The sequence below is a fragment of the Clinocottus analis genome, unplaced genomic scaffold (assembly GCF_023055335.1).
Source record: "Clinocottus analis isolate CAN_PGR_092001 unplaced genomic scaffold, fCliAna1.0.p SCAF_26, whole genome shotgun sequence".
NCBI classification, from domain to species: Eukaryota; Metazoa; Chordata; class Actinopteri; order Perciformes; family Cottidae; genus Clinocottus; species Clinocottus analis.
In genome coordinates this window covers 1,549,737-1,575,814 of record NW_027175998.1, presented here as the reverse complement: position 1 = coordinate 1,575,814, position 26,078 = coordinate 1,549,737, and the positions used below count along the sequence as shown (strand labels likewise).

The 26,078-nt window shown below is 41.0% G+C and overlaps 1 protein-coding gene across 1 annotated transcript in view; it reads right to left on the bottom strand.

Annotated features, from left to right (window-relative positions):
• LOC137794835 (teneurin-3-like) overlaps positions 1 to 26,078 on the bottom strand; it is a 274,268-nt gene that overhangs the window by 117,243 nt on the left and 130,947 nt on the right. Inside the window, exon 8 of the mRNA XM_068591903.1 lies at positions 12,438 to 12,617. Within this exon, the coding sequence (XP_068448004.1) occupies positions 12,438 to 12,617 (180 nt within the window). The remainder of the gene's footprint in view (positions 1 to 12,437; positions 12,618 to 26,078) is intronic.

The following is a 26,078-nucleotide window of genomic DNA, read 5'->3' as shown; positions in this document are numbered from 1 at the left end:
ACTTCTTCCCAGTAACTCCTGTTCCTGAGTTCCTTTGCTGTATAATTGATGTTTTCATGGCCACTGCATCTGACAATACACATCACCTTTTGAGGAGAAAGAGACGAGGAGAGAAAGAAAGAGGGGGTGAAGGAGGGAGGGGAAGACCTGGAGAAAGAAACAAAAAGTGACACGTGAAGGTATCAAGGCAAAGTGAAAGGAGAAGGAAGAGGGGAAGGGAAAGCATGAACTAAAAAACATAATGGGATGCAGTAAAGAAGGGAGGAAACGTGCGTGAGAGGGAAGCGGTAGCAAGTCACAGAGCTGAACAACAACAGGTCGGCCAGGACCGACAGTATACTCGGAGAGAGCAACAGCAGCGTCACAGTAATCCTCTTAGACACAAGCGCATCCTCTTTGACACGGGGGATTTCACTTCATGTAATTAAAGAGGTCATTTGAGCTACAGGAGTCCACATTTCTAAAAGGGTAAAGTGGGCCCACATTGTACATTCTAAGTGTTTACCTCCTGTGAATGAATTCCTGGTGCTCTTTCCACAGGAATCAGTGACTCTGAACTGTAGAGTTCAATGAGAAACTGTGTCAACCGTGACCTCCTTGCAAATACATCATGAAGCATTACAGTGGATTCTATACAGAAAACAGTGCTGTGGAAGCTGGAGAGGTTGATCTCACAAAATCACAAAATACTTCAAAAGGAAAGAAAGAGTCACTCCCCGTTGAGCCCTCCTGGTGGAGTGTGTAACAGTTATCTGCTTTATCATGTGTGTTTATTTTGATGTCAAGGAGGACTCTGATGGGAAAACAACACAAAATAAAAAGTAAAAAAAGTGTCCAAACTAAGCACAACCATATCTTTTTGGGAATTAATTAATCAGAACTCAGATCTACTCATGATATTCTAACCAATTTCCAAATAAACTATTTGCTATATTTGAATCTGTGCTGATATTTGTATTTTAGTTGTGAATGCACAGCATGATGACCAATAATTACCAATAATGAATGAGTCCTTTCAAGGGGCGGGGCCAGAAACTTAAGAAAGTAGATTTGTTTAAGTTGCTGTCAATTCTGTTGTTTGTAGCCTACAACTAATCACACATGAGAAGAATAGCACAGAGGTCACCTTTGTAGCCAGTTACACTTTGACCTTTTAAGGGATGAAATTCAACAGTATGTCCTCTATTGTATTTGGAAATCCTTCCAAAGACAGCTGGACCAATAACAGCTGAACCTCTCCACTAAATCTTCCACATTCACTGAGACAAGACCAGAGCACAGGCTTTATGGGTAATACAGATCGCAACACTATCCGACAGCCCCTCACCTTTGCTAACTAAAAAATGAGGCTAAATTACAGCCGAAAATCTGGATTATCTCTTCGTATAGCATGTATAAGTGATGAATGAGGCCATGTCTGGGTACCAGTGAAAAGTAGCTGTACTATAAATGTGGAGTAAGCTAGGATGTTAGTATTAGTTCAGGCTGACTTATGTCTGTGATACCTTTGCAGTAACGTCAGGATTGGGCATGATTTTTGCGAAATACACCGTTAGAATAAAGTCCAACACACAGACTTTTCCAATGCCCTATTAATTAGTTGACTTGAATCTTATCAAGTACTTCTCTGCTCTGTTAATATGGCTGACTAGCAATGAAGCTCATTTGTTGAGAATGGAGCAGCAAAGAGAAAGAAGGGACAAGATTAATGATATGAAGGAAGTGGAGAGATAAACCATGAGATAGAGGAGGGCATCAATATCCCTTCTTTCCTTCTCCAATTCATTTGAACAAAATATAGAAGAAACTTGTCCTCGCTCCAACGTTGGCACAGCTCAATTTCCATCTTTTCTTTCTCTCCCTCTACATCTTCCCATCACCTCCCTCCTACTCTCTCTATCCTCTTCATCTGACCTCCTCTCTTACTTTCCTATCCTCTCAGTTATTTAGTGTAGGCAGCTGCAGCCTTTTCAGAGCCTCTCATCAGTCCACATTTCTCACTCCTTATTGTAGCACCAGTGCACTGACCCCTCATCCACCCGCCCTTCCCTCTCTGTCTCTCTCGCCCTCATTCCCTCATTCATTTTCTCCTGCCAAGTCAGCTCTCGGTGCCCGTGTCTCTCCCTCCCTCTATCCGTTCTTTTACTCTCTAGCTCTTGCCAAGTCGTTAATATGGACGACTGTGTTCCTCTAAGCCACTGGGTCTTCCGTTGCTTTCTCTATTTTACTTTCATCTATTTTCTATCCTTTTTTTTTTGTCACAGCCACCAGGATTTATTTGAACGTATGACAGACTCTTTGTTTCCATATTTCCATCTAATTCTTTTTTTTTTGTCTCACTCTCAAAATTAATTTTTTGGGGTTGAGTATTTGCTGAAAAAATATATAACTGAAATACAATTGAATCTCAATAACAAGCACATGAAAATCCCCTTGAGACTACAAGGTTCAGTATATGAAGGTTGGGGGATGGAGCGCACATGCTGACACTTTTGCTATTGTTAGAGTTTTACCAGCAGAAGGGCCGAAACAGACGTTTGTCATGAGCGTGATGCGAGAGAGGATGTGGGAACCATTTAAATGAAATGGGTTTTCCCCATGGGACCATATCCTCACCAGAAAAACCACGACATCACTTGTGTTTTAAAACTGCTTAAAAAAAGACATAGATTGCATTTTCTGACAAGCACCTCTTGGAGTCTTGAGAAAAGCAAAAAAATGATGGTCACATGATGACACAACAGTATTACAATCATTTCCCCCCTAAACCAAGTAGTTTCAGTTGCTGTACTGTAATGACACAATAACCATAGAGGCATGAGATCAGGAACCACACTTATTAAACGTTTTGTATGGTTTATGAGGCTCCTTTTGGAATGCAAAAGAATATTGCTATTGTTGGCAAACCATCAAACGAAAAAGAAGACTGCATATAAATCTACCACTTTTCTTTTTTTGAGTAACAAAACCATTATCTCATTCAAATTAAACTTAGTATTGCTGTCAGTAATTTGTCAGGGATTGTGTTCAAGACCAAAATATAAAAGAGCTTTTACTGTCTCCTCCTCTGAACATTTAGAGTGTCATTTATATTGAGACATGTTCAGGTGAATCAAGCACACTATTGACAATGGAGACACACTTGTTTGTAATTGCTCTGTTTCCCTCAGATTTGTGCTTGCAGGTTGGTTTGGACCCATTTCCTTCATAGCAGTATGTCTGACTTCTTCCAGACAGACAAGAAAAGGCTTTCCTTACAGACCCTGGGAACAGAGATTTATTGGTCGATATCAACGCTAATTGACAGGACTAGTGCTGAAATCTGTTCTTCTGCATTCCGTCAAGAACAAATACTTTTAAAAGAAGTGAAAATAACATAATTATACACTGGCCAAGGTTCCATTTATTCTGGCCCAAACATGACATTTTTAACTGACACATGCAGTGTCAGGATGGTTAGGGTTTCCTCTAAAGTCTGCTCCATACTACTCAATGTGCACCGAGTGTCTACAGGCGTGAGCGCGCTGCTTATTCAGCAGATGTGTGTAAATTGGCGTCCTTGGGCCAACTCTGTGGTTGTAACCCACTAATCCTCACAGCGGAAAGCGAAGCCAACGTTACTCGAGAGTGAGGCATTTAAATGTGGACATGATGTATAAAAGTGCTTTGGAAAAATGGAAAGATGAATCTGGAAAACACATCAAGAAAGCAAGAGGGACATCTATAAGGGGGACATTATCTCACTTTGGTTTACAGAATTAGCAATATTAGTTATTCAGTATTCCTATCTTTAAACATGTTGTCGCGTAATGTTGCACATTTAAGAATGTTTTTTTTTTAAAGAACTTTCTTTAAATTGCTCAAACCGTTGGTTTCTTATGGAGAGTATGACACTTTCTTTTAAAATAGTCCGATTATCCTGCTTACATATACAGATGTCAGTTCTAAAGTTTTTCCACCCTATGTCATTACAAAACCTACAGTACCTAGTGAAACATTTGCCCTTATCCTCCTCCAAGATCAGCACTTACAGAAGTATTTAATAATAATGTAACTCTCAGGGCGTTGAGTACAGGCGCTCAGGAAGTTTCTCTCGGCATCTTGAAACCCATGTATAACCTCAACTAAAGAGCACCACACTTTCAGCCAACTCCAAGGTAAACCTACTCTTGTCTTCAGAGCAAGAGGACGTTTGCTCGATGGATGGGCCAAACAAACCCAGGACTTTCTCCCAGGGTAAACTTAACCAAGCAGTATTGTTGCTTAAACACAAGAGCCAATGATTCGGTACTAAATCCGTGTCAAAGTCCTGAAAACAGGACCGTACTCATCTTTGCTTACAGTATTCCATGTAGGCACCTACTGAAGATCATGGTTCAAGACTATAGAATATGTTTATAGAATATGTCTCTACTGATTATAACGTTATACTGTAAACAATAAATCCTTGTTGAAATCGATTGCCAGTTAATGTTAGCAGCCAGTGGGCAACTAAGTCCTGCTTGGCAACATGAAGGATTTAAGAGCTAACATATCAAGGTTGCATTGTGTTACATTATGATGCCTTCAAGCTACAGTCTCTAAAACATACTAAAGGGTGAAGTTCAATTATAGTATTACTAAGATATGTTCTAATGTAAAATTGTAAAATGTTATTTTTGATGATGAATTTGATTGGATCATCAGGGATTTATTTATTTATTTTTTCCTTAATTGTATGATCATTCTGGAATTTCATTGTTATTATATGAACTATGTCATTTTTGGTATTGTGACATCTCTACCTAAACCTAACCGTCATTGTTTCACTCTGTTTACCACATGTTACAACGTTAACCATCAATGTTTGACTGTTAACCAAATGTTACAAAGTTAACTGCCATCGTTTACCTCTGTTTACCACATGTTACAACGTTAACTACTAACGTTTCACACTGTTAACCACATGTTACAATGTTAACCGCCAACATTTCACAACGTTACAATATTACCCGTCACCGTTTTACAACTTTAACATGTTGCGTTAACCACGTGTTACATTAGCCGCCATCATTTCTTAATTTTTACCATCTGTTACAATGTTAACCACCGTTTCACAGCGTTAAGCACATGTTACAGAGTTCTGCTATTGTTTTACAACGTTAACCATGTCTTACAATGGTAACCACCAAGCAAAATACCTTTGGAAAAGACCAACCACTGACCATGAAACCCTGCAAATCGTTAAGAGCAGCACAAAGCTGAAAAGCAATGAGAGATTAGCACCAAGGATGTGGACAAATCACAACCAAAATGAAAAACTTCAACTCATACATACACAAATATAAACTGGACTAACCTCAAACGAGACAAATGGGTTGTAGTATATCATTTCAAAATATTCTCCCATCTGTGTCTCATTTCATGGTCAGGACAGTGCTCTGGCTGTCACATACGCGCGCGCACACACACACACGCACACGCACACACACACACACACACACACACACACACACACACACACACACATACACACATACACACACACACACACGATTCCACTCCATCTCTTTGTCTGCCTCTCTCTCCGTCTCTCTGTCTCCTGGTATGGAGTCTGCTACAACATTTTGATTTACTTAAGTGACTCCATTCTGCAATCAGCCTCAGACGTGAGGAGTGTGTTTGTGCCTTTTACGTTGTGTGTGTGTGTGTGTGTGTGTGTGTGTGTGTGGGTGTGTGTGTGTGTGTGTTTGAGGCTTAAACACCAGCCACTAGCCTGGGGTTCATTAGCCTGATCAATGATTGACTCTCTTCTCGTTCTCTCCCCTCTTACAATTTTCTTTCAAATAACTTTTCTGCAGTTTGACCCCGCTCTCCGCCTTTTTCCATTGATTCTTTCTCATGTCAAGAAGGGTCCTCTCTTCCATTCTTTCTTCCTACTCTCCATCCCTTTCTCCCATCACCATCATTGATCAGGTCTGGTGTTGAGGAGAAATATGTTTTTCTCTGTCTCTCGTTCTCTCTCTCTCCTTTCTCCCTCCTTCCTCTCTTCCATTCAATGGTCCATTGATTAGTTCTGGTGTTGAGGAGAATTGCCTACTTGGTCCCAAAGTAAAAAGCACTAAGTGTTATTCGTGTTTCTCTCTCCGCCTCGGTCTGACCTCTCTTTTGCTTTCAGCATAGACGCTGTCAATATGCCTTGGCGTCACTCCCCTGTTTGCAAAGACACTTGTCTGTTTTCAGTTGCGTGTTCCGCTCTGAGCTGATAGCCTTGGCGTCTCTGAGGCATCTAAAGGCTGGATGCTGGAGGGGTTTTGGCGTCTTTTCCCTCTCAGGGGGAGCTAAGGAGTGGCACGCTATTACACCGACTTTGTTCACTTGCTTTAAAACCAATGCCACTGCGGGGTCTGAATACTTACTTTAGTTATTAAAGAATGGATCAATATCACATTGTTTTTCTATAGAAGACGATAACCTGCACCGAATCTAATCGGTGTGACATTTTGATTGGATTGAAAATTGTCTTTTAAAATATTTAATATCCTGTTATGAATACACAATTTGAATTTGGGGGGCTAACTATTGTTTATTAGTTATTATTACACAACACATGGTGAAATAAAACTAATATAGCAGGTAACCTGACATGAGATGAGTAACATTGTAGCTGAATGTAAATATAATAAGACAGTCAATCACAACTAAATGCATGTGACAACATGTGACTTTGATGATAATTGTATTGTTCAGAGGATCATAAAAACTAGTTTTATACCAGATTCTTTGTTGGACTGATAGGACTGGAAACTGAGGCTCTCTGGTGATTTACAATCATTTTACGGATTTGTTTATGATCCATCTTGCATTTTTTTGCCAGAGTGAATACATGTTTGTCCCTCAGAGCAACACAGCGAGTACAGGGAGAGTAAGAGGAAGCCGTAGCCTGAGGCAGCAGTGTGAATGAAATGATACCCTGTGTTACACTGTGAGGGAGGAAAAAGAAAAGGCTCAGTGTTCAGCCTGCTCTTGTGTGGGAGATACACACCCAGCTCTGGCTCTAATGTCATCAGGCAACATCTGGCTTTCCTCTGCAGAGACGTCCATAGATAGAAACTACGCTGTCATGCAAAGCTTTTATCTGCTCTCTTCAAACTACTCCTTCATCTGCATAGCTTTCTTCTACACTCTAAAAGGGATGCTTCACTTTCAAAACATGTTTTCAGAGCCTTAAGTGATAAATCTGAGCTGTATGATAGTATAGGCTATTTTTAATAAATACATTGACGATAGCACAAATACTGCAGATTTACATTTTATAATTATCTCAAGAGTCAATCTGTCAATTCTGATTAGAACAAACCTCTCAGGGCCCCGCGCTGCCTTGCTCACTGGTCTAGTGTACGAGAGGCTGGCCATGGTACATGGTGCATGGGATTCTGACGAGATTCATTGGTTGTTTCGTTTTATGTCTTTTGTTTTTTAACAAGGCCTATTCATCATTGGATGCAAGCAGCACCGTCTGGAACAGGTGGTGCAAAGGACACTGAATAAATGATTGTCCACATTGGATAACCCGGACCAGCCTTTCCAGCTCCTCCTGCAGACCCAGAGAAGCACGTTCTCCAACAGACTGGTTCAGCGCCGCTGTTGTTTTTTTCGATTATATTTTTGCTGAAGCCTTTTAAGCTGCAATGTGCGGAACATGCATCCCTTACATTTCTATAACAGCGTGATCCTCACCAGTCTGCTCTCAGTTTCCCTTTTTTTGATTTATTTATTTTGCAAAATAACTGTTATCGTCAACTATTTATTAATGTATCATATATTTTATCTTCTGATAGTTGTTAATTTGCCCTTCATGACCCTCCCGGTATCCCATGTTTCACATGAAAGGGATTAGATGATGTCCTTTGAGCTGGAAGGCTTTTCATGTCAAACACCTGTGGTTCTTTTAAAAAATAAGTAATAAAGTAACTCAGTAAATAAAGGCCATTATTTTATGATTTAAGGTAGCCACTCTATAGCTTTATTGTAATTACAATAAAGCTATAGAGTGGCTACCTTAAATGAGCAACCAGAAATGAGCACACAGTGACCAGAGCTGCTGTTACGCAATTACACTAAAGAAAAAGCTGTCGCTAAAACACGCCTCCGAACTGTGCTGCATGGAGCACCAAGCACAAAGGGTTGAGATGGCTGCAGTGCACATATACCCAAAAACTGCCTTTTGGCTGACATCACATTGATTTGCTAATAAAGAAATGAAACTCCTGCTGTAAGGCAGTGTAAAGTTCTTTCTCATTTAAATAAATGAGTCATCAGCAGCAGTATTTTTGCAGCGATTGCACAGTGGGCAACCAGACCCTCATGATAATTGACCCTCTGTTGAATATAGAAGGGCTGTTGTGCAAATACCATCATATGATTAATGCAACCCTTTAAAATATACGATCGAAGACAATAACTCATCATACGTTGTGGTAATGAAGATGCAGCCGTTACTGTTTTTAAAACCACTGAAAGGGTTTCAGACTCTGGAAATTCAACATCATCTGCTGATAAATAAATATTTGATAACATGCACGCAGACACGGACACATCTTTACATTTTCAGACAAGTATTTTCTTCTTTTGTGGTCTAATTTGTGACATTACTGACAGCCTTAATGTGATATTAATTATTGATATTGCCTTATTCTTGCTAGTGCAAGCTGGAGGGGAAAGATAATGTAGTCAGTTATTTGTCTTCCTTCTCCGGTGTAGTTTAGCTACGTTATTTGATATTTACCTGGAAGTAAGTTGGCAGATTTGTCAATTATATAATATTCATATTGAGTGCTGCACACTACAGTGACAATGCTTTTTTTCAAGGAGGTGACAGAGACAGAGAGAGACATATCTGAGGGAGGCAGCAAAGGGAAGTGGAAGTCTGCTTTCAAAGCCTGAAATATCAAACATCCAGCTGTCATATCCTTCATCTCCGTTAAAGTGTGTTTGTCTCCATCTTTAGTTAATGTGAAGCTATGGACAAAAGTTATATTTGTATTGGTATTCTACGGGTATCAAGAAATGTGTCCTTGTGTATATTTTCGACATCAGAGGGAGACACAGCGCTATTTTTTTTAAATCTTAAAATACGCATATTCCTGCTACTACTTTATGATATAAGGTAACTCCACACATGCAGTAGTATAAATACATCAAGTATTAAATGCAATTATTAGTTATCAAGACAGTGATCAAGCTCATTGCATTATTTGATAAAAATGCAACTAATACTGAATGCTGACACTTCTATTGATAATAATGATAAACATATTACTGTATTTCTATTGTGTAAATGGGTTTCCTCCAACAACCCAGCAGCCTTGTGTCACTCCTGGTAGTTCCATCTCTTCTCTGCGCTGATGAAATATTCATTTTGAGGTTTGACAATCTCTATCTTTAACAATAGAAATGTGTCATATCCTGATTGAATGTGCTAGAACTCTGCTACGTTGTTCATTCTGGTCACATGACATCTATTGTGCTTCTGTTCATCCTGCTCTCCTCAAGGATTCTTTCCTTTTCCTCCCCTTCAGAGGCTTTTTGAAAAATGTTTTTGATCTGATGTGAGGTACCGGGACAGAGGATGTCTATGTGTACAGATTGTAAAGCCATCTGAGGGTCTTTTGTCATTTGTGATTTTTGGGCTCAAATTAAAATGAATATTTAAATAATAAAATGAAGGTTTAATATGAATTAAACCTTCATAGTTGCTCATAGTTATGGCTAACTAGTACACACAAATAAGACTGCTGGTTTGTAGCGTGTGATATGAAGTAAAAATACATGTGAGAGGCCTCATTATACGTGTAATGATCAAAATGACACAGTCCTGTTTGTTCCATGGCAGCCAGGTTCACAGAAACCTCACACAACGCATTACTGTGTACCTGATGCAGCGCTGCCAAGCTGCCCATCGGCTCACCTGGTGTTTTGAAAACAAAGAGGTGTTCCAGCACAATTTCCATTCATGCAACATATGCTCTATCAGCAGTTAATGTCTCTTGCGCATCCATCTCACAATAGTTTGTAAGAATGGGCCTGCTGTGAAATCCTTTAACCTAAACTATGTCCCATGTAGAACAGTGCAGCACACTTTCAGTAAGGGCCTTAATGGCTGCTGTCTTTGATACTTGACATAGAACTTGGCTGTCCCAATCAATAGCCAATAAAGATACGTGTTCTGAGGGAAAAAGGGAATAGAAGAGCCCGGATCGTTCTCAAACTCTGTTTCCTCCCTGTAAACAAGGACTGATATAAGCAAATAAAGGAAAAAAGCATGTCTAAAGAGGGCAGGAAGTGGTGAGAGAGATATTTTAGATGTTTGGCTGAACATTGCTTGGTTAGGTTAGGCTGGGCCTGCTTTGGGAGAGGAGGACCACACGCACATCCACAAACACCCACACATGCACAACCTTTTAGCCATTTAGAGACTATCTTCCAGAGCTGTTTCTGATTATGTTCAGAGGGCAATGTATATACACGAGGAGACGTCTGTCTGTCTCTTTATTTCTATCACTCCATGCAGCTAACTTTCTGTTTCTCTCCTTCCTATGAAGACTCCTCCCTCTTTATTCTTCCCTTTCATGCCCCCTCTCCTGATGCAGCCTGTCTCTAATTGTGGGTGTCTTAGTTCCTTTCTTCAAACCATCAAAGTCTGTTTCCTATCAAACTCCTGAGTATAGGAAGACTGATCCAGGGTCTCTGGCCAGCCAACATGACTCTGCATCTGGTCCTTGTCAACCAACCCTGGCAAACAGGTCTCAGATCAGCGCTCGGATTTGATCCAAACTCAGCCCCTTGTGGTCCCGTGTGATTCAAACAGCCAGACTTGGGTTTCATCCTCAACTTTTGCAGCCTAACATTTGCCATGTGGAGAGCTTCCAGGACAGACGTGCTGACACATGGTGGGACTGATCATAAAAGACAGCTGTCTAACCTTGCTGTGTCCACTGTTGACAAAAGGGGTCTGCACTGCACTAATTTATAACTGTCTCTTTAGGGAGTTACTGACCAAAACAAAAACACCAAAAACAAACATATTGATTTCAAATTATTCATGCCTATGATAGGTAGTGTAGGATTTATAGAATCTAACACAGTGGGGCCTTTTCGCAATGTTCCTCAAAGCCTCTGTCTTTCTGTGACCCAAACTGGTTTCCATTATAATCCACTGACCATTAAACCGATAAACCAGTTGTCACTCCAAACTAACTCTACAACTCCTAAATCACAAACACTTTCAAAACTATGCGTTTATCATATCACGAGCCACGGCAAGTTCAAACCAGGCGGCAACCTCCTGGTCTGAACAGAGAAATGCCTTTAACTTGCATTCTCTCTACTAACCATCAGGGGGTGAATCCTCCAGATGCAACAAAAGGTCTGATTGTATGGACGTCTATGAGATGTATTACGTCAATAGACATTCTGAACGTGGTTCAAGTCTTCTTCAATACAGCCTCACATAAGTTGCTCAATATATGTTTACCGTTTTTAATTCAGAGATTCTTGACCTTCGTTTGGACTGACAAACTGAATTGGTCTCCTCTGTGTTGATATCAGTTGCTCTCTAAGAGAAGATGCAATGTCAGGGTGGTGTGTGTGTGATAAGACACAGAAGCACACATGAAAGGGAGTGGAGCTTGGAAAGCAAACAAGCAATAAATGTCTGAGAGAAGCTGTGACAGAGATAGAGAAAGTGTTCTGATTCCCAGCAAGGCCATTGGCAGCACCGTGGAAGTCATCAGCAGTTCAAACCTCACACTGTTTGCCAAATGTTGTAAGTGATCCCAACATTTATCATAAGTAAGAAACATGAAAAACAGCAACGGTTCATATACGCCGCAGCCTGCAATAGACGACAGTCTCAATGAACCGCAGGAGGGAGAATAGTGGAGGAAAAGCTAGGTTGTATTCAATCACCGAAACAATTGCTTCTGTCTTAGAACAAATCAATTTTGAGAGGGAATATGGCAAAATATCAGCAGGTATCTAAATATTCAGAGCATGTGAATGCACATGCTGCCAAGCATCTCCTGTATCAGCTGAATGTTCTGGAATGCACAAGTATGTAATTTCCCCCAAAAAACAATCGCTCCGATCTTGCTTACATATGACAGTTAATCCAAATGCAGACAGATAATAATACCCACAATATCTTTTACAAATAACTGGGATTTGACCGATGTTGTTTTTTTTGGGGGTCAAACTGTTGAAATATTAAATTCTTTAAAAATGTTTATCATTCATGTTTCCAATAAATGTAATTCAATAAGAATAATAAAGTTTTTTTTTTAATATTATTTTTTTTACAAATGGAAAATAACCCAATAAATCTGTCAAATTCCAGTTCAGATTACCAGAAGCAATTTAGTAATCTCTAGGAAGGTAGCAGAGTGAAGTCCCTTTACCATGTGTTACAGGTAAGTACAATCTGGCTGCATACTCCTCTTCATCTTCTTCCTCCTCCTCTTCCTCTGAGTCTGGCTTAGCCACGTCGACTAACGACAGTTTGCCATGTGGACTGTCTGACTGTGGATGTGAGTGGTCAATGACAGATGATGGACAGGAGGGGGAGGGCATTGGAGAACCTATGGAAGGAATGATGAGTTTGATTAATGAATAAATGTAACAACAGAAACCAAAATATTTAAAAGAAAAGAAAAAATAAATGAGGTTTGATGATGTCTGCCGATGTGGTGACTAAACATTGTGGAATGAGACTGGAAGAGTTACAGACACTGAAAGAGAATTCCTGAAGACCCGCCCCCCCGCAACAAGTCCGTCAAGCACCATGGAGCCCACACTGTCACAAACTGCAGTCCTCAAGAAACATGATCGAAGTTTTGGTAAAATGACAAAGTGATTCAAAGAAAGGACAGAAGGGTCTACAATATGTGTTTTAAGGCTATATCCATGAGGCCAACTTGATTGAGCAGTGCAAACAGGTTTAAAAGATAAAGATAGAAGCTGAAGCCTACAGATCACTGTGTAAAAGTCAACCACTAAAACACCTGCTTGACAGTGAGCATTCAGGCCTGTGCTGAAGTCCTGCAGTCGTTCACCTCTTCATCCTCCCTGCCGCTCCTCACCCCGCTCACATTTCAAGGACAGAGTTTGATGAAATTTCACATTGGGTCTTCTCTTCCACTGATTTGTGACCGAAAGAGAACTCGGTCCAAGTGTGAGGTGTCAGTGTGTCTGGCTGTATGCTGTTGTCTGTTTGAGGCCGGACTCACAAGCAGAGTGAGCGAAATCAATTGTGTATCGATGTGGTAACCTTGACATTTAGTGTCTTCAGAATGTTAAATGGCCCCGCTCGCTGTTTGCACATGTACATATTTGTGTTGGGAAGTCTTTGTGTGTGTGTTCAGCTCAGACAGACAACTTTGTCCTTCTATTCTATACAAATGCGCTAGCCAAAATAAATGTAATTAGTTGGTAAAAAAAAGACCCACATTTCATTAACAGCTCTTGCCATAGTGGCGGCCTTTATTGATACAAATGTGATATGCCTCTTTTAAAATCATTTAATCTCTTACATTTGCAAGCAAGGACGGAGTAATTGAAATCCAAAATCAATGTTTGGTTATTTGCAGGAAAAGATTTGCAAACTTGTTTGCAATGCAACACAGCTCAGCTCCTTTTTCTCTATAACCAGGACATTGTCATACAACAGAAAAGATTGTTTCCCAATGACTCCCAAAAGCAGAAACATGCCACACTTTAACATTGTAAAACGGTCACACTGTGGCAGTGTTAATATGTTACTGCAACTGTTTCACAACCTAAATAGATCACTTTTAATGATGATGGTCCTTTGTATATTTAACTTATGCATCCATCCTGACCCTCCATACAAAGACTAAGTGGCTCTTTATATTTCCTCACCCTTATTCTTCTTTTATACACAATTTCTCTGGCCATAGAGATCACGTCTAACAATAAACATAGACATGGGTCATATAAGCTGCTTGCACAGATGACCTGTACTGACAAAAAAACACAAATGCATTAGTTGTACGATCATTTATTTTAATTAACCAAATGAGGAGGCTATCACACAATCTACATTATTGCTTTCAAACGCATGCATTGAGAAAGTTCAAACACTGAACCAATTTCACACACAGTCACGTCCCTTCCAGCTATCTACTGTCTGCATTCCCATCCTGACATTCACTTGGCGTTTGGCAGTTTCAGGCTAAAAATACAGAGACATACACATCCAAAATAACATGACACGAGTCTCTGTTTAAATATTTACTCGAATGCCCTTTCTGCTTCATCTTTCACCGTGATCGAAAAATAACCGGGATGTGGCATTTTGTATTAAATACTCAACCCCCACTATCTCCCCCAGAGTGATGCTGCTGATGAAAAACAAGAAAAAGCCCAGTGGTGTTTGCTGGGAAACAGGAACACAGGCTAGGCAATATAACACAACAGAGACGGTTCACTGGTTTGACTACAGACTTTGTGCAGAATTGATCAGCACTGCACTGTTAAAGCTCTCCTCCGGGACTGATCCTCCTCAGACATGGTGATCACTTTCCAAACAGGTGCACCTGCATTTATTTGATGGTCATTAACATTACCAAAATGCTAGATTTCCTTGGGCAGTTTTTTTGATGCCATAAAAGACAAGCAAACAATGAATTATGATGTTACCCATCTCATTTCAATATCATATTTAAAATGTTAAATATTTCACTCATGCAGGATAACACTTTCTCTTTAAGAAATGAACACTTTAAGTCTGAAGAACATTGTTTCCTGATGAAGAAAAACAATAAAGTGCAGCAGGGCGATGTGTGTGGGATTAAGTCAAAATAAACAAGTGTGTGCTCAGCGAAATGAATGAATATGTCACCTAGTGAGACTCATTGGTGGCAGGACTGACAGACTGATTGTCTTCTTATTGGTCCTAGTACACCACACAGTCCCCTCAATATTTGGAAGCCTTATCTTTATTGGAATATTAGCTTTAATATGTGTATGCCACACCACAGGGTTTTTAAAATGATTGGTACACAGTGTATTTCTTATATATTCTATTAACAGGAAATTGTTAACAATCTCTTCATTGAAAATAAAAGCAGATTACAGTTAAGTGCTTCTTTGCCTTAGAGTAAATGGATTAGTATTTGCTATGGTACAAAAAAAACAAAAACACAAGGCATCTGCCAGCCAGGGGTTCCCACACTACATATGTAGTCTTTCAAGGTCTGAACTCGCGCCAAGAAAAAACTAATGGGATCTCAGATTTCACATAATCATACAGCATATGAAACGATTACTGCAATGTGTAGGTTTGCCTGTGTGTGTGTGTGTGTGTGTGTGTGTGTGTGTGTATGTGTGTGTGTGTGTGTGTGTGTGTGTGTGTGTGTGTGTGTGTGAGAGAGAGCAGGTAATACAACCATAATGTGCTGGTTTGTTCCTACAGAGACTGGTGGTGTTTGTTGTGCCACAGGGCTTGGATTCAGATCCAAGTCGAGTCTACTCTCAGTGGTCCAAATCAGCCAAAACTGCCTGAAGAACGCACACAGGCATACAAACAACATATCAATGGTGCACATATACGTGCATATAAATGCATAACTACAAACACACACACACACACACACACACACACACACACACACACACACACACACACACACACACACACACACACACACACACACACATCTACTGTAAACGGATCTGACACACACACACACATGCATAAACTAGCTATTAAACACACAATACATACCTCAGGAGTGTATTATAAATAATCTATGCAGCAATAACGCAATAGGCGGTAGACTGAGTAAAATTGAAGTGCTTTTTTTTCCCCTGATGAAAACATTTGCCAAACCAATTTTCCTAAAAAGTTGAGACTTGCATTGTTCATCTTCATGTTTTATTTGCTAACAGTCTTCTTCTCTGCCTTTGTTGGTCCATTATGAGCACCTGTAGATCAGCCCAATAAGTAGATATAGAAACCATTAACATTGAAGTGCCCTGTGGGCACATGCCTTTGTGTGCACGTACGTGGCACGACGACAAACAAACGGGGAGCCACACTGCTCCACAGCGCTATTAGCGGACATAAACTCCATAAACTCAGCGGGGTAGCTTTGAGATGCTGATCATCAACTACAATGTCCCTGGTGTATTTCCAACCCAGGGGACTTTTGGGTCATCTCCTTCCCCGCTGGCCACTCAATGAATATACAAAACACCTCAAACATAACAAAATAGAGAAGAAAAAGAACCCGCTTTAAAGAGTAAAAAAGAAAATAAAGAAGGCTTGAAAATAATATTAATAATGAATAAATACCGGAGGCCAATTCACATGGCAACATGACTGCATTGCACACTGCACTGACATTACTGCGGTTTTTGGCTGCCAAATTTCCAAACTGCATTTCACTTCAGAGCGGCGGGTATGTTAATGAGCACTGTGACAGCCACTTAGGTCAGACCTGACACTTTAATGTGTTATGTTAGCCATGTCTACAATGCATGTGATAGGAATGGTCGTTTTCAGTTTGCCGAATATAACAGCAATTACTAACACACCTCATCCATACATTCACACATACAGACGGAAAAGCTGTGACAGACAGGCTGCTATTAAAAAAGAATGGGACCTGGGCTTTCTGGCCGGCACCAAACGCTGAGCTTCAGAGAAGCTCTACAGGGGAAAGATGTGAAAGCTTCTTTTAATGGCCAAAGAAACAGAAGAACAGAGTCGTTTACTACTGTAATCCACTTGTGAGGTGGGAAACGCTTCTATCAAAGATACAACACCATAATGTCGATTACTTTCACCATCTGGGCGGATTAAGACAGTTTCTACAACATGCAACGCAGAGAAATAATAATAAGACAATCTTTAAAAAAAATCACTCAGAAAACTGGACAACAAGAAATAAAAGTGCCTTCTGTGTCGTATGGTGGCTATGTCAGAACACAACTGTCCAGTCGAAGAACATTCTCGATGAGAGGCCAGAGAAACACATTTCCACAAAATCCACCTGCATTATTGTGTAGGTTGGGAAAAATCTCTGGGTTGACTTTTTCAGAATTTTCCTGCTCTCTCATCAAACTCTGTATCAAAGACACCCTGGTAGAACACATTGGGATTACAGAGAGAGAGAGAGAGAGAGAGAGAGAGAGAAGAGAGAGAGAGAGAGAGAGAGAGAGAGAGAGAGAGAGAGAGAGAGAGAGAGAGAGAGAGAAAGATGTTAGGCCTATAGAAAGGCTGTACCTACTTTAACTCTAACTCCTGGGCTTCTGTGTGTAGGTGTGTGTGTGTTGTAGTAAATGCATCACAGATGTTGTGATGCAGCTGTCCAGTTCACTCCGAGGGGACACGGTGTAAAGCTGCCTATGATTGGCTGTGCGCTTCTTGTTCTGGCTCTAGACAATATTATTTTAAAGCTCTGATCAATGGAGTAAAAATAACTTTGCAATGAAATACTCTCATATACAGTATATATAACTAGTCTGTCAAGTAGCTCGGTCTCTCGTGGATGTCCCCACAGAGCCTGAGGGAGCGAGGTACCGCAATGCTGCATTTACATCATGAGGGAGTAATCGCGCAACTTGCACACGCTCCCATCAAGGACGCGCTCCCAACATGCACGCGCTCTCAACCAGCACACGCTCCCATCAAGCACGCGCTCCCATCAAGCACGCGCTCTCAACAAGCACGCTCTCCCATCAAGCACGCGCTCCCATCAAGCATGCGCTCCCATCAAGCACGTGCTTCCATCAAGCACGCGCTCCCATCAAGCACGCGCTCCCATCAAGCACGCGCTCCCATCAAGCACGCGCTCCCATCAAGCACGCGCTTCCATCAAGCACGCGCTCCCATCAAGCACGCAGATATCTGAAGAACTCTTTGTTTTTCAAGCAGAATTTATGTTCGAACTGTTCAAAAGACATGACGACCACATCCTCAGAGCAGTGTTCTAGATGACTGACACCTTTCTCTCACCATAATCTGAAGTTTCTGAAATCTTGGTAGCAGTCTATTTCCCCATAAAAGAGTTTCATTTATGGGGGTAACACTGAAAACCCTGGCTTTTAATTGTTTATTTCCATCATGATGAATTATGTCAACAAGAACAGACTGGACTGCAGTCTGGACTCAAGAACAGTTGGAAACGGCAAAGCCAAAATTAGTCCCTCTTTTATCTAACCATGGAGAAAAAACAAACAAACAAACAAGCTTCAAGCAGTGCAACCGGCACATTCTGTTGCATGACTTCTTACTAATTGGCAATGTTCCCTTGTGTGGCTTGTTTATTTTGCAATTATCTTATTATCTTGTCAAATGCTTGCTTCTGTGGATTTAAAGTCTTACAGTCTTGAAAACAAAACTTCACTGCAGTCTCTCTGTTGTTTCTGAAGAGTGCTGTGAAGATTTGTTTGATAGAAAGAGGCCCCCTGTGTACTTTAGCAATGGCTGGTTCACGTCATCTGAAAGGAACAATCTGCATAGCTTTGTAACCCGGTCGCCTTGTCACACAAGACGAGTCGGACCTTAGATCTCATCCAGCTGTTTTATGGAGAGAAATAGTTTGTAAATCTGTATGTTTTGAACACCTGGCTCCTTCTGTGTCCTCCTCATTCTTCATGTCTGCTTGGTTTTGACACACACACACACACACACACACACACACACACACACACACACACACACACACAAGCCTTCTGTCTTGAGGTAGTTCCCTCGGTCCTCTCTCAATGAGTTCTTGGCCTCTCTCTCTGGACTTCTTCTCTACTTTGCATCCGCCCTGCTGTTTTCCGGTGAACTCTCGTCCACACCGGTCACCCCCAGCTGTGCAGCACAGTAGGTGTGCTCTACTTTGCTTTGTAAAGTTTCCCTGGATGCACAATAACAGCTAAATTTACATTTTAATGCAAATTCTCCCAAAGTTAAAACTACTAAATCTTGACAGTAATGGTTTCTTAAACGTTCCCTGGACAAATTAAGGAAACAAAGAAGTAGAAGAAGTAATTTGAAGTTAGAATCTATTATACTATTAATGAGACAGTATTCACATTCTCCTGTTCTGTAGCAAAACAGCTGTAGAGCATTGATTAAGTAATTTTGATCAATAGCAGTGACACAACAATCACTACACCACCTGCACGCATTTCTGACTAAAATCATCACGACTCATTTTTTGGAAAGTATTGGAGCAAAATAATACTCTGCAAAATAATACTCTGGGGCGACTGTGGCTCAGTGGTGAGCGGGGTCGTCTTTCAACCAGAGGATCGGTGGTTCGATCCCCGGCTCCACTAGCACATGTCTACGTGTCCTTGAGCAAGACACTTAACCCTAAATGGCTCCTGTAGCTGTGCCTACGGAGTATGAATGGTTGACTATGCTGATGGCACCCTGGATAGTGGCTCCTCCCATCAGTGTGTGGCTGCGTGTGAATGGACCAATGATGTCTCGTAGTGTAAAAGCGCTTTGAGTGATCGGAAGACTAGAAAAGCGCTATACAGGTCCATTTACCAAATAAATGGGGTATGTATTGAAAAAAACCAACAGATATACAGAAAATCTAAGATATATTACAATGAAGTCAATCAAATAATGTAACATGTTGCATTGTAAATCTCTTGGACCTTTCTGAGCACTACCGCAGCATTTCTAGCCAGACTCATTCATTTGTGATTCATAACACCTGAGTGTCAAATCAATCACAGCTTTTAAATGAGCGACTGCTGTTGGACAACTTGGCACTTACACTGAATCTATACAGTTTCAAATACGAAATGTGGGTTGGATTGACAATGTAATCAACCACTGTTTGTTTTGGATTGGCTCATTAGCATTTCATTTAGTTATATGTATTTATGCCCCTTGCTCTCTGACACACCCAACTGAAGTTTATTTTGAAAAGACACCTTGCATGTATCAAGCTATCCCTAACACACCTGTCTAGAGCATCAGTGGAGGCCAATCAGCCATGCTATTTGACAAGTTGGGATTGAGAATACACACAGACACACTGACAGGGCAAGAAGTAAGTTAAGAAAATAACATTTCTGTTGTTGTGATTTTAGAGACTACATCTGAGAGGCTGCAATCAGAAAACAGAATATCTATAGATGTAATGCTCGTCTTAAACGGTTTGCTTATGTTTACATAGTCAATGCCGTCTGTTGCATATTGTGCCCACAGTACATATCGGGTGTAATGAGCCATATGTCTGATTGGAGCAATTTTCTCTGACTTCACATTAACCAGAAATGGTTGTACAGGCGAGGACCATTGCGAAACACATTATTGTGATGCACAGTGATTCCCGAGCAGAAATCAATCACGAGAGAGAAACAGACGTACCCCCTGGGGCTTCTTTCTGAGGGACGGGCTGGTGGAAAGATTGTAGAGAAGCTTAGCAAATTTGAAAAATAAATTATGATTTGGTGAAAATGATCATTTACACATATCTGAGTTTAGGCAGAATATGCACATAGAAATGGGATTACAAATTGGCGTGAGGTTGATCTAATGTATAATTATATTTTTAGTCACAGTTACCAACATAGCTGCAAATGGACACACTTCCTTCCAACCTGCATCCGGCTTCCACGGTTATATTCTCATCAGTAAGTGGAGGCAGTTAACATGCAGTTATTCAGAAACAAAGCAACTTGTGTATCTGGTCATGGAAAAGTAAAAAAATCAATCACTTCTAGTTTCTTTATTAAAAAAAGACTGAATATAATGTTTGATTATGAACTTCAGCAGTATAATAGAGAACATTCTTCCGTTTGACTCTTCAATCACTGATGGGAAACAGCCCTGATCTGACGGCTGCAGTTTCACATAAAACATGTGTCCTGTAGCTACTTTGTAAAACCAGAGGCTTCTCTGAGTCATTATGGTTAAATATAGAATAATCTATTTGTGGGTGTTCGGTGCATGCAGAACCTCTCATGATGTACAAAGGAAAGTCAGACTCTCTTCAGTAATTTTGAAATGCTACGAAAAACATGAAGACCAAAAGAGCAGTCGACACAGTGTAATGGAGTTTAACAGCAGTTTGTGAGTGGGAGACCCACACTGACCTTCATCCAACAGGAAGCCTTGTGTGGATGGAGTTAATACTCACCGTCCTGCGAAACAGGCAACGGCCAAGTGAATGTGTGTGTGGCATCCCATAAACAAGGCGTCAAGCCAGATCATCACACACATGCTAATTAGATGAGGACTGCATGTCCCCCTCCTCCTTCTCCTCCTCCTCTCCCTCCTCCTCCTCCTCCTCCTCCTCTTCCTCCTCCTCCTCCTCCTGTCTACAATACACACTCACAGACATACGCTGCCACAATTCCAACTGAGGCAGGACAATGGTAATTTAGTCCATACAGCACTGCGCACGCACACACACACACACGCACGCACACACACACACACACACACACACACACACACACACACAGACACACACACACACACACACACACTGCCGGCTATAATTTCGGTTCAGTGAGGAGGAAAAGAAAATGTCAAACAGCAAAAATGTTCTTTGTGCCCACCGCCCTCCCCCATATAAACCTCTTCTGGAGACAGATGGGTAAGGGGAAAAGAAAGCTAAAGAACAAGAAAGTCAAACTTAAGTGGCTAGAGTACTGTGCACTTGCCAGTCTGCCTCTTTCACTCTCCGTCCTTTATTATCTCTGTCTTTCTCTTTTATGAGTCTGTGAGTTCATGTTGGCCTTTTGTTCTAGTGGACTCTAAGCCAGTGTTAAGCCACTATGTCCCCTGGGCGCAGTTACAGTAACAACCATGATGACGGAGAGACACATGCTGAAACCATCTCGCCGCACTCCACCAGCAATACAATCTTGAGGAGAAGCAGAATGTGAAAGAACAAAAGAGAATCTTAGACCACATAAGTTCAACAACTGTTCTGACACTTTTATTGTCAGTACTGATTTGAAGTTTGTTTTGATTTCTGCACTGCTGTGACTGGTTTAATGGTGACCAACCGGGGCAAGCAATGATGGCATCAAATTCTGTCAGAGAGGTGCCGGCCCAGAACGGCTGAGCAGAACCTGTGATTAATAGGATCTGGCAACCGAGCTAATTCATGCCGGAGTGTTTTGAATAACAGGTGTTACCTGGCCAGTGTGAAAAGGAAAAGAAATGCAGAGTAATCACAATATTTCCATGACATACTCACGTGTATATTCAACCACACGCACACACATGCACACACACACACACACACACACACACACGCACACACACACACACACACACACACACACACACACACACACACACACACACACACACCCATGCCATGATGAGCACGTAAACATGCACACATACAAGGTGTGCCCTGTCCTGTCCCCTGACATCAGCTTTTTTCTGCTAATGCGTCCTTAATGAATGGAATGATTTGTGCAAGCGTGTGTGTGTGTGTGTGTGTGTGTGTGTGTGTGTGTGTGGGGTATAAATTAGACCTATCCATAGGGGACACCACAAGAGAGAGCAATACATTACCCTCTCTTTCAACAGCCACACTGTCTGCCTCCTCAGAGAGCAGCCAGCCGACCAACTCTCCTAATCTCTCAAAGACGAAGGCAGGAAGTGGAAAACGGTGAGATCAACATGGTAATTGTACATCTCCCAGTGTACTAATTGTTAAGCTCCTCTATTTGTCTTTGTGAAGTTTTCCTTTAATAACTATCTCTTAGGTACTTTAGGAAAAAAAAACTGTTTTATTATCAACAGAGTTGTAAGGTGAGAGAGAGTAAGGATGTTATGAGAACCGATACGTCCATATCAAACTGATGCCAAAACTCTGACCGTACTTATTCTTCTTCGGTCCAACAGGTTTCGTCACAGGCTGAGACTGACCGCTTCGTAAATCCCAAAGGACGCAGTACGCTCACTGGCGCACCCTGTTTTTTCCCTGATAATGCAACATCGTGAGCAAAACATCTGTGTTCATATCAGTAGGAGAGCTAGCCAACGTTAGCTGTTAGCAGCTGGTGGGCAGCGCAGTCCTATAACGGAGCTAAGATCTAAGCGATAACAGAGGTTGCATGGATCACATTATGATGCGTTCACGCTCTACAGTATAAGGTTATCAAGATGTGTGTTTTTTTTTAGCATGTTATCAAATTGGGTATTAGGAATTGACGACTATATTTCTGGGCTCATGACATCCCTACAAAGGAGCAGTTACTTTGGGCATCCAGGGATCAAAGAGTAAATGTTCATTGTCTGAATAGACAGAGACACTGATCGCATGTGGCATTTAGGTGAGAAATATCCAATCATAGAAAAGGTTTTTTTAAACTTTGTAGAAAATCAGTAAATACGCTCAGGAGTTGAAGTCAGTTTACATTTAGAATCCCGCATACATTTGGCATTTATTAATACCTGTTGCTGTTCGAAAAAAAAAGAAACATAATTTGCATGAAACTGTAGTATCATTAAATGATCCAAATGTCGTGCAATATTGAGAATATCCTCAAAATAAAATGGGACTTTACATTGAAAATAGGAGGGACTATTCTCTCTTCACAGCTCTAGCTCCAGGTCAGCTACAATGGAGCTGAACAACAGCACATATTTCCACTACTCAGGATGAAGACGATAAAGAACACACACGCACGCAGGCACACGCAGACGCACACACACACACACACACACACACACACACACACACACACACACACACACATACACACACACACACCGCTATACACCACAGAGAGAAGCTATCCATCACTACCAGAATGTATAATGTAAGGGCCACAATCACAAATATGCCCCATGTCCGCAGAGTAGCTGACTCCACTTTTAGAGCTAAAATGCAGAAGTGAGTTGGCTTTCCAGCCGTGAATCCCTTTGGCTGCCAACTAATCCGAGCGTCCGACTGAGCCAGAAGCCGTACAGCCAGGTTTGAATACAAGTCCCAGTGGTGTTGGGGAATTTCTACTTCTTCTGCACGGCAGGGGGACTACTTAAAGCCCAGATGAGCTTAAGTTTCATGTTTTCTTCGGTGACATGAATCAAACCTGTACACATCCTATGTGTACATTTTGGAGCTTTTCTTGCACTGATGCAATAAGGTGCTAAAATGGGTTTTGGGGTCAGTTGGTTTGCTGTGTAACAGCTTTAAAGCCTCTGATCCGACTGTATCCTCATCTTCTTCAGTGTCATTATATGCAATATTTTGTTTCCAAAATACTGTTCATTTTTGGAGCAATGTGACACCTCATTTATTTTCACAGGTTGGCCTGAATATTTTTTTTTAGTACCAATCACACATTCACACTGTGAGACATGTGAGACAAGGCGGTAGTAGAGTTCTGAAGATATTCAGAGAACAAATGTTATTCAAAATAACTGAACTATTTGTCGACACCCACTTCTGACTATGATCACAACTTCATATCTTTGTAAAAAAGAGCTTACTGAAACTAGAGTTGTTCTGATACCAGTACCAGTGTCACACATGCCTCTGATACAGCCTGAAGGATAACATGTGTCTATGTACTGATCCAGTATCACATCATCATATCATTTATTAACTCATGAAAAACAATCAAGACTGCACGACACAACTGTGTTAAACTCTTGTGCACCTTCTTACTCTCGCTGATAATGCTCAATTGTGAACAGCAAAGGAGGAAAGCAAATTAATGTTAGACGTACAACTTATAAAACCCTAATAAAACTATTACTGCCAAAATATTTCAATAAAAGTACATCATGTATTTCCTAATTTATGAAAAGAACCACTACAGTTGACAATAACAAAGTTAAAGTCTAACATTTCAAATTGTTTATGGTTCATACTGACTTAACGGTCAGAAATAATGAAATATATCTGAGAAATGTTTATGTCTTTCCGTATGTGCACGTCTCAACCTCTACTTATTGTGTCGTCAACACAATAGATCAAGCCTGCATCCCTTAACATGTGCAGCCTACAAGGCCAGAAGCAACCGAGAGGGCAGTCAGCCATGCTTTAGTGCATGTGTGTAACCTGCTATACCGAAAAGAGCAGTACCTGTCACACAATAGAGATGGAGGCGGCTGAAAACACTGCCACATTGACAAACCAGGTCACACGTACACAAGAATACACTCTGAGGCTTGAGTGACTGCTCCGCTTTGGCCTCAAGGCGGACAGTGACCTCCAAGCTGAATATTTCCCTGTGGCTGTGTGTGTGTATGTGTGTGTGTGCTGACCTTAAAAAAAAAACTCCCTTCTAGTCCTGATCTATCTCTCCTGTGATAGCAGTGCTGGTGGGACTGGAATACAGCAGCTACTGTGTAAAGTGTATGCAGATGGCACCAATAACACAGCGCTGGAACAATATTGACAAAGGAGTAAACCATATGCAGTAAACGTATTGGAGCCATTAGGGCTGAGCATGTGTGCTGCAGTGAAGAGCACAGGATTCCCTCCTCTGTTTGAGAGACACCTGCTCAGTGTTCGTGGAGCTGCATGACGTGGGCCGTCCTGTCTGACTGTTACCGTTGTTCTGACTGCCTGTTTTGTCTTCTGTGACTCCGCTCTCAGTAAACACTTTACTTCACTCTTGTGTGATCCTTGCCATTGAGTCTTTTGTCTGATCCCCACAGTAAATATGTTAAAATAACACAAGAAAAATAAATGTCCCTATTAATACAAATAAAATTTGTGGAAGATGTATGCAGTCTTTGTGTAACCCAGTTTGGATCAGCTTTAAGTTGTGCACAGAGGGGCTTTTAATGGATACTAAAGGTGCTTTGTGTTTGAAGGAGGTGACCATTCTTTGTAATGTAACATGCAATGGAGCACTAAACAATAAAACAACAGGTAGTGCGATGACTCTCGCAGCAACTCCCAACATGCATTTGCTATCCTGCTAAACAGTAGATGAGTGTCTTGTTTATTGACTGCTAAAAAGTGTAGTCGACATCAGCACATACTAACAAACTAAAGAGTAGTGCAGAATTGAGACGAACCGTCGAAATACATGTTTGTATATTCAACACTTTGAAGCCAAGATCGAAAGTAATC